This window comes from Cololabis saira, chromosome 18 (assembly GCF_033807715.1).
Source record: "Cololabis saira isolate AMF1-May2022 chromosome 18, fColSai1.1, whole genome shotgun sequence".
Lineage (NCBI taxonomy): Eukaryota > Metazoa > Chordata > Actinopteri > Beloniformes > Belonidae > Cololabis > Cololabis saira.
This window is the reverse complement of record NC_084604.1, coordinates 18,364,508-18,377,983: the sequence shown is the minus strand read 5'-3', so window position 1 is coordinate 18,377,983 and position 13,476 is coordinate 18,364,508. Positions and strand designations below refer to the sequence as shown.

The 13,476-nt window shown below is 40.2% G+C and overlaps 1 protein-coding gene across 17 annotated transcripts in view; it reads right to left on the bottom strand.

The window, feature by feature from the left end:
• ptprk (protein tyrosine phosphatase receptor type K) overlaps positions 1-6,320 on the bottom strand; it is a 111,139-nt gene extending 104,819 nt beyond the window's left edge. For all 17 annotated transcript variants that reach the window (XM_061706968.1, XM_061706970.1, XM_061706969.1 and 14 more), the window contains exon 1: positions 6,044-6,320. In XM_061706968.1, the coding sequence (XP_061562952.1) occupies positions 6,044-6,125 (82 nt within the window). In that variant the 5' untranslated portion in view covers positions 6,126-6,320. The remainder of the gene's footprint in view (positions 1-6,043) is intronic.
• Positions 6,321-13,476: the final 7,156 nt, after the last annotated feature.

The window sequence follows — 13,476 nt, the reverse complement described above, 5'->3', positions numbered from 1 at the left end:
GTAATTAATCAGCTGCGAGTGTTGATTACTCAATCCGTCATTAGTCAGCCATGTGTATAAAGCTGTGTGTGTGTGTGTGTGTGTGTGTGTGTGTGTGTGTGTGTGTGTGTGTGTGTGTGTGTGTGTGTGTGTGTGTGTGTGTGTGTGTGTGTTTATAAGTGTGTGAATGTGAAGACACCTTGCACCAACAGCTGTGACCAGAGCCAAACAGGGCAGAGCCGAGATTGATGATACTGGACTAATATCATCATTTATCAGGGATATGATGTTTCAGGGATCCAGGATTTGTTTAGAAAGCTCTGTCTTGCCTCATCTCCAAAGAACTTCATCACTCTCTTAGTTTGCTTCATTGGGTTCACAGAAGATTTGCACCCATCATTTAGCAGTATCTAAAATGTAAACCTGAACACAATATTAATAATATATCAATACAACTATTTTTGTATTTTCAATTTGTGTAGGGAACGCTTGAGTGGGAAACAACTGATATTGGAATATGTCAGAGAGAGAGAGATAGAGAGAGAAGGATGTGTTTAGAACTATGCAAAGAAGGCTGTAGGAAACAAATTCTTCTACTATACATTTATGTTGGGAGGATGCAGGACTTGATTCTGTATCCTCTACTTGGGGCGAAGCATGTCATGTTTTCTCTGGCTGTTACCACTCCACTTCAAAGTCCAAAATAAAGAATACAAATTGTGGGTGGCTTCCTGATTATATGCCACTGTTTCAAGTGCAGGAGGGAACAGAGGAGAATAGTTCATGTTTTGAGAAAATGAAATGCAATCTTGTTAGGGGTGCCGTGATTCAACAATTTTGGCACATTCACAGGCTTTACCCAACATTATTGCTCTAAAAGGAGCGCAGCATTTCCAGATGTGTCTGTATGTGAGTCAGACTTCATTTTACGGTGGCAGGCACAAAAATCACTAATCAAGTTCCGTGATTTTTCCGAAGTACAGGTCATGAGTTCATGCGCTATCGTCATATCCTCTTTAACAGGTTTGCTTGGAGCTGACATAAAAAGAAACGCAGTCATGTTTTGTTTTACTAAAATCTTCTAAAATGCTTAAAACTTGTAGAACTTGTACAACAAGGAAACATAAAGTATCTTGCACTTGGCACTGCACTCTGCTGCAATAGCAATACATCCTAGAACCTGAATGGTTACAACTAATGGCTTACACAACAATCTAGGGCTGGGCGATATGGCCTTTTATTAATATCTCGATATTTTTCGGCCATGTCACGATACATATATATCTCAGAAATTTTGCCTTAGCCTTGAATTAACAATTTAATGCCCACAATCACACCAGTATGATGATTCTATATGTCTACATTAAAACACGTTCACGTTCATACTGTATTAATATATGCTAATTTTAAACTTTCATGCAAAAAGGGAGAATAAGTCAAATTTACCAAAACTGTATTTATTAAAAAGTTACTAAGCAGTGAGTGGCACAAACTTAAAAAGTGTAATTTCAAAACAGAAAGTGCACGTTGCATCTCTCTGACTCCCCGTCTGAAGAACATCTGCTAAGAAGGCTTCTCTTTTACTATTGCGGTCTATGGGAAAAAAGCTTTCTGGGCCCCATGGGATTTTTTGTTGCAGTACCGCGGCTGGCCACTGGGAAAAATCGGCGTGCCTTCTGAGTGCGAGACTCGGGGGCTGCCGGAGAGCCGTGCGCGGCGTGCGAGGAGAAAACATCCCCTCCCGTCTTTACTAAACCGTCCCAGTTTGCTTTGAAAAGAGTCCGTCACGCGTAGCAACCGCGCAGATGAACTCACGGCGCAACAGGCCGAGATTGCGAAAGTTAGATGGAACTCACCGGCGGACCGGACAGCAGCGCCGACACCTGCTGCCGCTACCTTTCTGCTGGGCGTATGACGATGCACGTACGTGAATGACGTATGTAACTAGCAGCGCTTGTTTTATCTCTCTGAGAAGGAGAGACGAGACGAGAGTGAGAAAAGCCTGTAATTTAACGCCCGCGGCTAAAAGCAAATGCCTGACAATGTATACTCGAATATTCACAATATAGTCCTTTTGTACATCGCACAGAGTAGAAGCCGAGATACATTGAGTATACTCGATATATCGCCCAGCCCTACAACAACCTAAAAAAATATTAATGTCTGAAAATATCTAGAATACATCAGTTGGTTATGTGGTGATGGTTTAACTAAAACAAATAACATTCTCTTCGGTAATTGGTTTAAATTCAGTATTTCAATTTCTATGTTAGGATGAGTTTCATCACATAGTTGTTTCAGTTCAGGCACGGGTCATATGTTTGGGTTTAAATAGACCCTTTCACAACATAAATCACATGTCAGAGACATAACTTCCATGTGTGCAACAAGCTGAGAAGTGAGATGACACCAACTCCTTCCTAAAGGTTGTCTTGTTGAGTGCATCCTGAAAAACCACACTGCATGAAAACTTGAATCACAAGCTGTCAGTCATGTTCCGCTCTCAGCCGCTCTCACTCCCCGACAAGAAGCAAGGTTGCATTGCCGCCATGTGTCGCTAATCCATTTTTTAGCACAAATCCTCAAATTCATTCATACTCCAACACACACAGGCACACATTCTAATGAGGGATTAGCTAATGAATTCTCTCAACAGATTAATTACATTTTACAGACTTCATCCCTAAACAGCCGAAGAAATGAGCCAGTACTTTCAAAGACAGGGATTTTTAAAATCTATCACTGAATTGAAATCCAGGGAAACAGATTGGCTTTGGGCAAAGGGATGTTTGATTTGAGGAGAAGGCATAAAAATGGATCTGAAGGACTGAGGCATTACTTTTAACGAGAAAATAAATAAAACAGCCTTTGATTTGGCGCCATTTTACATGGCATGGGTAGAATGAGAAGGCATTTTCACATGAATCTAAATGAGAGGCAAACATATCAGATGCTCGTCTTTGTATCCCTGTTCTCCTGGGAGCTTAAAAGCATCGTCCTGCCTCCTTCTCTTTAAGTGACAGAAAAGCACATAAGCTGATGCACACATTTGCAGCACACACACATGACATGACAGACACACACAGGGATTCATGCGCACACACTCTCCCTCCTGCCGTTTTCACAGTCTCTTGAGTGGAGGAGATGCCCACGGCCAAAAAGCAAGGGTTTCTTTTTCCCTCTTCTTCTCTGCTCTTTCTCACTATCACTTGCCTCTCTCGCCATTCTCTATTAAAACTCTCAGTTTTATTTCATCTTCTAAATGGAGCGGAAAAGTAATTATAATTAAACCAACTTGGTTCTAATGTTCAAAATACTAAAATAATTTACAATTATAATTAAACCAGCTCGAATGTTGTGTTCAGTGGGAGCAGCAGCCCCCTAATTCATCTGGAGACACTGATGGAAAACAATTATTTCACTTCATTAAGATTAAAGTCGCCTGGAATCTGTGTCACAACTCGATCAGAGAGGAAACAGATTTAGAAAGTTGTCAAATTAACATAAAACTCAGTTACTGACTTTGTAAAGACGGCAAGACACACGCTCGTTTGTATGTATTACAATGACTTTGTAAATGATTAGGCAATGCAAAACTGTGCAAAACAGCATAATAAGGGGCCAGAGAGGCACAGATGTATATAAATGTATTGGGTTATAGTTTGACTTTCAAACTGGCAAACTAGCATAAATAGGCTGAAAGGAAAACAACTAATTTATAAAAAAGACATCTTAGTACTAATACCAATTTATATGTGTGATAAGTGCTTTTAAAAGCTTGCAGTGGATCCAGTTCTTGTCGTTGCATCAACTACAATAATATGAAGCAACCTTTACAATATTAGCAACTATCGAAGTAAAAGTTGACACTTTTTGTTAGTGCCAGCTCATATAACGGCATTATTACATGTTGAACGTGCTAGAAAATGACTGTGACCGAGCCAAAGCTACTACGTGCAGAATACAATCTCTGCAGATTATAAATGTTGCAAGGTCATGGAATTGGGTGATAAAATAGTTATCCTAATACACAGTTTGATTCTAGGAAATATGTAGAGAACAATTTTACCAGATTAAAAAGTGTAGGACTAAGAACAACAAAACACAGTTGTTTTTATCTGATAATGACATTATTGTCATCACCTTTTTGCTTTTATGCATAAATAAATCAATTACAGAACAACAAACTGCAAGTAATCTCTCGTATCCTCTTCTCTACAATGGTGCCATCCTCTGCAGTATCCAGTCATTAGTATTTACTTGCAAATTAACAGCACTCACGTTCCCAAAGAGGCCTCAAAGAAATTCCACACATTTGTTACCCTGAGGACCAAATGGCCCCGAGGGAGGGAAAGGGGTGGCAGTGAGGGGGGGTGTGGGCTATAGGGTGGGGAAGAAGGTAGCCATTAAAGAATCACAAATGAAGTTGGGATTAATGTGTAATTTCAATGCAAACCATTAAGAAGCCGTGTGAATACATGGACCAGAAAATGAGGTTTTTGTACAATTTGTGGTCATTTCCAGCACCTAAATGGAGCGTGACGTGTCATTTAAGACAACCTTGTATGGTTTTAGTGTGATTTTAGAGGTCGGCTTTCAAACGGTCCTGTGGGTCCGTCTTTCTCTCTTCCCCTCTGCATCGGAGTTTGGATGCGAAGCACCGCTGATTGCGGAAACAGACGCGCAGACGGCGACACGGAGCTCCGAGCAGTCGTGCTGCAAACACGCATCCACGGGAAAAACCTCCATGCTCCGTGGGTACTTTTGCAAAAGCATCCCACTCAGGGACATATAAAGAGTGCTGTTTCAGCTTTATTTTTCTTTTTTGTTCAGTGCACGTTTATCCACGAAAGACGGACGATAGGGCTGCACACGTAAACTTTGGGATTCGGTTACAGTTCCGCGCATCCCACAACAGTCAGGGAGTGAAGCCGCGATCATTACGGCTGACCACACTGCAGTTTATTAACTAACTGACGGACTTTTCTGCCTTGTCCGTGAACTCTAACATTTTTTATTTTTTTTTGCAGCTTTTCAAAGGACTACAGCTGTCTTGCGATGTAAAGTAACGACTTCTACTCAAGTAAAATGTCACAAACAAGAAAGCCAAATATCTGTATTTCCTTCAACGAGGCAGACAGGTCTCTGGACGCAGCTTTAATAATCCACCGGAGCAGAGGACGCCTTTGGCATGCGCAATCTCACTGTTGCACCCACAAAACGGTCACTTTCCGCTAAAAAGTACTTTAAAACAACACAAATTAAACAAACAAACTATCCCATAGTATGTCTGTCCAAATGTATCACAGTATCATTGCAAAGCCGCACATAATGGGCTCTCAATAAAGTGAAAGATCGTTGCTGCCCGATCAATATCAAACCTGTATGCCGTCACTACAATAGCTATACATGAATACTGCAGTTATTAAACATGTTCGTGCACACTCTAACTTTTCCTCGATTCACGCCAGGTCTTTCCCCTGTTTCTGCTGCACTTTAACGAGCAGTAATAATACTACACAACAGCTGTACTTGGGGTCTATTTCAGGCTGCTATTGCAGCGCTGCAAATGAAAACTGACTTGTGTTTTTTGTCTTCAGACGAGACGATGTTTTGAGAAACTCTCGGCTCTGAAGTCCTGCGGAGCGACATGCACCCACATCAATACGGGAACTAAAATTTAAATCTCCCAAGCTCCGACTCCGTGTTACTCATTTATTAAAGGTGAGCTCAACCCACTTGGCGAACAAGACTGAATTCAAACAAGTGCGGGACTGTGTCACAAAAAGCATTAACGGGCTACAAATATGCTTTCAAACGAGGTTTTTTTTTTCCTCTAACACGAAAAGTGCACGTCTCCCACACCCGACATTTCAAAAACACAATAGGAGCGATAAAACAGGTACGGCGGCTCCGTGAACTTTTCTCCGACACCTCTGCTCACCTGTCGGGGCTTCAAACGCGTGAGCAGGGAATGCAATGGGAAAGAAAGGCGTCGTCTAAACTTTTTCTTCTATCCTACAAAAGTCACCACAAGTTTTAACTTCTCCCCGTCAGCCCTTACCTGTCGGTAATTGAGCGGAGACGCGACCGACGGTCGACCAGAGAAACAGGACTCTCAGGAATACAGAGGAAAGTGTATCCATGGCCGCAAGAGTCTGTTCCTCTGCCCAAACTTTTCTTCGTCTCTTAGTTCTCCTCCGTCTACGAGTGTTTCTCGGTCTTCTCGTCGGTGGGTTATTATTATTCCTCTTCTTGTTGTGGATTCAGTCGCCCCATTCTCTCCTTCTCCGGGTTTCTCGCTCTTCGCTTGCTGCGGGCGCGCGCGGACACCACACTTTGTTGCACGCGGAGCGAGTGAGCGAGCGAGCACGAGCGCGAGGAGAGAGAGAGAGAGAGAGGCGCAGCAGAGACAGCCCGTGACGTCACCAAGCAGGAGTTGATTGAAATAAATTAAAAATAAATACAATATATAGTGTCTAAAATCAAGATAAACATCTCAATTGACTGTAGGATAGGGATATTTTATTTTGTCCATGAAGAAAATGACATCACTTTTATGATAAACCTGTTAATTCTGTATGGCAAATTTCACATACACAAATGTAAATACTCCAAAACTCCACCCCACTTTAAAGGTTTATTACTTGAGTTTAAAGGCTACATTAAATCCCTTAAACTAATTGACACCAAACAAAGTATAACATCCACCGATATATACGAGACGTTTTTTTTAAAGATGAATACTGTATTTACATTTTACCTATTCATTTTTTCATTTACTTTCTTTTTCATATTTTTATTTATTCACTCGTTTATGTGCCATTCTCCCTACTTCTGTTAATTTCACTGTAATTTTATATTTATTTTTTGTTACATATATATTGGAGCACTTGTCTGAAGTTCTTTGTATATAACTTCTCAATAAAAATAAAAAATAAAAATAAATACACGAGAAATAATGAAATAGCCTATCTCTTTTATTTCATGTCATTTCATATTTTATGAGCATCATAATGAAATAATATAATATAATAAAATGTTCAGAAATAAACGTATTGATAGTTTTGTTGATGATTATGATGAGTTTTTGTAACAATTTCATTAGGCTGCCTTTGCCCAAGCTGCCCCCAAGGCCCAAAGCATGGAGCAAAAATACAAACCGACCAAAAGTAAAACTCTTCAAAATGTCATACACTACAGCTACAACATTTCACCCATCAAAAAACAGAATAACAAGCAAATCTGAAAGTTTAGTACTTGACGGACAGCTCACTATGTTGAATACATCCAGTTTAAATATTTTAAAATCAACCGAAGTAATGTCAGTATATATAAATAAATAAAAAAAGAAAAGGAAAACATTTTTGTCCCTATGTTAATCACATAGATCCACTAAGTTAATGAAAGAACCAATGGAAATACTGTGCTGATGACTCGAAATGGCCTGATAAAACTTATAAATATCAGTTTATCCCATGAAAGGGGATATAAATAATCGTAGCATTCGGTCTAATTTCATGCATTCAAATGATAAAGAGGAAGTTTCACTATTCCAACCACATGTCAACCATGTTGGAAAGACCACTTAAAGTCAGATTTTCCAGAAGGATAAGCCACACGTGCTATGACCTCAGAACAAATAGTCAGTGTAATCACCACTAGCACCCTCTCCTGTAAAAAAAATAAAAACAGCTGAAGTCAAAGAGGAGGAGCCATACAAAGGGGTGTGTGGGCAAAATAAGGGTCACATGTTTCTGTCCCTTGATGGAGCCAACTTTTGGTAAACAAAATATTGAAATGTGATACAGAATTAGCAATGTTCCTCCAAGACTGATAAGAAGGCAACTACTGTTGCAAGTTGTTGCACAACAGTGTCACTGCACCGTATTTCCCTGTTCCTGACAGGGAATGTGTCTATGCATAGATTGCAGAAATATTTGAACAGCCCATCTATGACATCATTCATAACTTTTCTGAAAAGTAGCTTGGAAGCCCAGGCAGAAAGGTGACTTAGTGGTTAGCACTATTGCTGCACAGAAAGAAGGTTCAACTCCCAGGCCTGGTGAGTCTTTCTGTGTGGAGTTTGCATGTTCTTCCTGTGCTTACGTGGGAAGAACACCTTGCACTTTACTCCGGTTTCCTCCTGCAGTCCAAACACATGTAGTATATTAGGTTGATTGGTGATTCTAAATTTTCTGTAGGTGTGTGTGAGCATGTATGGTTCTTCAGTTTATGTATTATACATCTGGTAACCTAGCAGAATATCTTGTTTTAGATGTTGTATTGATGGTAAAATCAGATAATTGCTGCATTTAGACAATGCTGGGATAATATAAACTGCCAATTGCTTTCCTAAGCTTTGTGCAAGATGATGACTGGGGAAAAAGTGATAATGCCTAGCCTCTGAATAAGCTGATTATCAATCAAAAGGTTACAGGCCATATTAAAAATAAATGTATTGTTTCATATTAATTCACCTGACATGGTACAAAAAAAACTTCACCTCCCTCAGAATTGTCATGGATGTGATATTTAGCAATGGAGACAAAAAACACTTTTTGATCCAGGCTGTAAATATAGTTATTTCTGCTGTAAGGTTGGACATTTTAACACGGTAGTCAATGAAGATTGACATTAAGTTTTCTTTGTTCATGTTGTCTAATTTAGCATGTGTGTTATTTCAGATGCTGTTTTTTGTAACCTCAAGGCCACCATTTGGATATGTACTCTACCTTGCTTTAGTTTCACTGAATTAATCAAACAGACTTTAATACTGTAAGCTGTACGATTTAACACTTTAGAAATTAAAAAAAAAATCAATTAAATGAACGTAAGATGATGAAATAAAAAACCCTCTTTAATTGAAATTTAAACTCATATATTTAAACTCACACACTGATAGAACCACTGAAAATACTGTGCCGAGAGTGGAGAGGGACCTGCAAGCCATGCAACATCATTTTGTCCCACTCAAGTGTCACACATTTCTGTAGGGTTTGGTCTGCCTCATAGACTGCATAAAAATAAGTGGACGCAACCCGCTGTGATGTCACCGTTTGACTATATCTGCTCTGTTAGTCTGATGAGAACAAGGAAGTGAATTTAACTGCAGTTTATAAACTGACGATTGGGAACTGTCTCCAACAGTGAGTCAATCTTAATTTACCACCATGTTAAAATGTCCAACTTTGCGGAAGAAATATACATATTTACAGCTGGATCTGTAATCTCCTGGTCTGATTTGGGAGCCTCAACGTGCCAATGCAACAGTCATTTCTAATGTCATCACCAAAATCACATAAGAAAGAAGAGGTCCCGCTGCAGACCTTGAAAGGAGCCAGGAGCCAGCTTTAATGAAGCCCCAGAGGTTGCCATTATATTGCTTTGACTTGTCAAGGGCCCTGCTATGGTCCTTTAAACTCATACACATTTCAAATTTCATTTAAATTGTGACATCAGAAATGAGGATGGATTGACAGATTTGATCAGAAGGAATGCAAGGTAGTCAGCTTCATAGGTTAGCATGAGCTAAACCAGGCTAATCTTGCTGAGGTGAGTGTTCCAGCCACCAATAGATAAGTGAATAAATAAATAAAAATTGTAAATATACAATTTGAATATTGATATTTCATCACTTGAGTGGTCATCTTTTAGTCAGACAGGTGCTGGTTTTATCCCCATTATCCCCTGTTTACATACTCAAGTGTCCCTGAGCAAGACACTGAATCTCAAATGGTGGGTTCTTCACTTGTAGTTTGCTCTAAAATTGTCTACTAAAAGAACAGAATGCAAAAACATTCTCCTTTTAGAAAACTCGTTTTAGGTACACTTTGAATATTTGCATTTGATGTTTTACACACTTAGAGCACCCGCATGTTGTGGAATCCTCTTGTTGTTAACTTGCAAATCATAGTACCAGTTTTTGTAACCTACACTTTGACTTAAAAACAAATCATTTGCCCACATTTCACCATCTGTCAACATTGGTGACAGCATGTCAGATTGGGGCTGGATAACATCATGACAAGCCTGCCAAATAAACAAAGAAGATGTTTTGAGTTGGTACACAGCTTAGCTAAAAATATACAGTGTGGATGGAAATATACACGCAGCAAACAGCATGTATGTTCTTTCTCAGTGTGTTTTGTCTCTCTTAGTGCAACTTCTTTCACATAAAAGGTGTGAACAATCTCCTATTCCAAGTCTGTGGTAGTGGGAGAATGTTATATTCATATGCAAACTTTGGTGTCTGCAGAGAAAATGATTTCAGTGTGGACTGTTGCTGTGCTGGTAATTGCAGGACTTCCTACTGACCTAACTATAAATGTGACTGTTTCATGTGTGTCCTGTAAACATGCCTATTTTTCCTATCACCACACATCACTTTGCTTCATAATGTGAATTTGCTATTGTTGCACTTATTGTTGATAACCTGCTGTGATACATAGCAGCATATACGCACAATTTCATGAGTCGAAGTTGCATGTTTTGGGCTATTATTTGCTGTCATTTTCTAGTAAACAGTGCTATCATGTCACAATTTTCCATATCAGGATGCGAATAACAAACATGTTTGCAAGCATACAGTAGGGTGAAATCATCTAAGTAGGCATCCATTTTAGACTCAGAAGTGTTTTTGCATGCATAAAAATAGAAAACACTATTTGAAACTATGTCTGCAACTTAAAAGTATGCTTATTCAGTGTCATACCATTTTACCATCTCTAAACAATTTTGTTTAGAGATGAGAATTTTGGAATATATTAACTCTTGGAGTGTTTTTTTAGTGAGTATAAAATGCAGATACAGTGATCTTTTGTGCATTACACCCAATAACAGATAAGTGCTGATATAAATTTAAAAGTCAATTAAATACTCAGATTTTTTTTCTTTTTTTTTTCTTTTCCAGCACATGCCTATGCCAAACATTCACACCATACTGACACGAGGTGTTTTAAAGATGTTTTTCCTCTCGTTATCCCTGACATCATAGAACATTTTGTGGGGCACGCCTTTCATTTCAGATGGTAAAAGCCAATAAAGAAAATACACCAACAGTTTATTATAGGTACACGTGGTATACCCTTTCTTTGGTAAGATTTCATTAGTCCATGTATACGTATGTACATTGTGTCCAAACTTGTGGAATTCTGGTTGTGTATATACTTGGCACAAAATGTAAGGGACATTTTTATTTGGTAGATTATTTGTTGTAATAATGCTTGTGGTCAATACATCTTATATTGTTGAAAAGCCTGTTTATTTCCCTTTTAAATGGTAACATCTTTGTAAGGAACATGTCAGGGTTTATGTTCCTGTTTTATTTTGAAAGCTTGTGTCCTTGTGTTTTAGTTTTGTCTTGACTTCCCTTGTTTCCATCTGCCCTGATTGTTTGCACCTGTGTCTCGTCAACTCCTCTGTGTATATCTTCTATGCCTTGCTCCCTGCTCGTCCATACTGTTTTCAGCATCATGTTTCTAGTCATGTTTTTTTGGTTTTGTCAAGTTTGGACTTTTGTTTTATTTTGGATTCCGCATTGCAGTGTTTTTTTCATTTTGGAGCTCCTGCTGCTTCTTTTTCCTGCATCTGTGTCCCACATATCCCAAGTTGTGACAGAACATGCATTTGTGGGATGAGCAGCAGAGCTGTGTATGTGGGTTTCACCAATGAAAAAATTGCTAAATCTTCTCTGCCATTGCCAAACAACTTTGAATTGTGTTTGGTTGATTAGATCAGCCTTTCTCAACAGGGGTGTCGCGGCACCCTGGGGTGTCCCCTGACTGCTTTAGGGGTGTCGTCAAAAAATTACCTATTCTGACATTTCATATATAAATATATGAATGCATACATAAATACATTATTTTTGCCTATGAATGAATAAATATATAAATAAATAAATAAGATACTGTATTTTGATGACCATTAGGCGCATATAAACGTCTTTTTTTTTTTAATGTGCAGCGCGCCCAATAACGCAATGCGCCCATTGTATTATTGTAAGGCGGACGTAATTGAGGCCACCATGAGAAGTTAAAGGGGGAAGGGGGGCGCGTGAATCACCCTTGAGTTGCGGACGTGTTAGAGACCATCATCATTAGAGACCAGCTGACTTTCGACATCCCGATGAATCACACGGTGGAGAGGACGGGGACCAGCATGGTGGCGATACGCACAACGGGGTATGAGAATTCATCGTTCACTGTTTTGGTTGGTTGCCACGCTGATGGACAGAAATTATGGTGATTTTTAAAAGAAAGACTTTGCCTAAAGAGACTTTTCCAGCCGGAGTCATTATAAAGGCAATGAAAAGGGCTGGATGGATGAAGGGATGATGATGAGTGGCTGAGGCAGGTCTGTAAGGTGACCTGGTGGTTTCCACACATAACCATCGCTGTTGATCTGTGACTATGCGCGCCCGTCTCACAGACAATGTAAAGAAAGAAGTGAAAAATATGAACGCTGTTTTGGCTGTTATTCCAGGAGGTCTGACGAAGGAACTCCAACCGCTGGACGTCGGTGTGAACCGGCCGTTCAAAGTGAAGCCTGAATGATGGTTCCACGTTAAATCGACGCAGAGCCTACGCCGTAGGGTACGGTGTAGGGTTACGCGGCGACGCGCACCGTACGTGCGCGTCATATGCATTTACAGCGATGCAGTGTGGTTTTTAATTATATTTTACTCTGGGGTGTCGTGAGATTTTATTCACTTTTGAAAGGTGTCATGACTGAAAAAGGGTTGAGAAAGGCTGGATTAGATGATTGAAGTTTGAAAAAACAACACAATGGCAATTCATCCATTCAAGAAACAGGAGCCTCAGTAGCGTCTGGAAAGAAACATACACAGCCACAACAGCCTGACACTTCCTCCTCATGCTTGTCACCAGCCTGGTCACACACTGCTGTGGGATGGCATCTCATTCTTCAACCAGCATTTGTCAAGTCAGCCAACATGGTTGCGTTGGCCATTCCATCCTCTCCACTCGCAAATTCTGAAGACAGTCTCTGATAAAGCCCGCTCTTACCCCTTTTACACCAAGCTGGTTCCAGGGCTGGTTCTGGGCTAGACCCAGACTTAGCACCAGTTCTTTGGTTTTACACAGCCTAAGCACCGGCTCCTGGCTCTCAAAACTGGTGCTACTGTAGCACCAGGTCTTTGCTAGGCCAGGGTAAGAACCACTTTACGTTGGGGGCTACACGCTTACGTCAAGGGCTGGGGGCGGGGCTGGGGGCGGTGTTACTGAGCAACCAAAGCAGGAGTAAACACGGAAGAGCGCCATTTTTAAACAACGGAACGTTGAAGACGGCCGTTAACTTAACAGACTGTTAAAATCTAACGTTAAAATGGATGTAAAGCGGAAGCAGCAATGGTCAACTTGCTGGATCGCAAACTTTTGCTGTCCAAGAAAGGCTTGAGAAGCCAGCAGCAACACTTGGGGTGCGTCCCAATACTCCCCCTCGCCCTAGGCTCTGCGTTGATGTACGCGCCGACGCGCG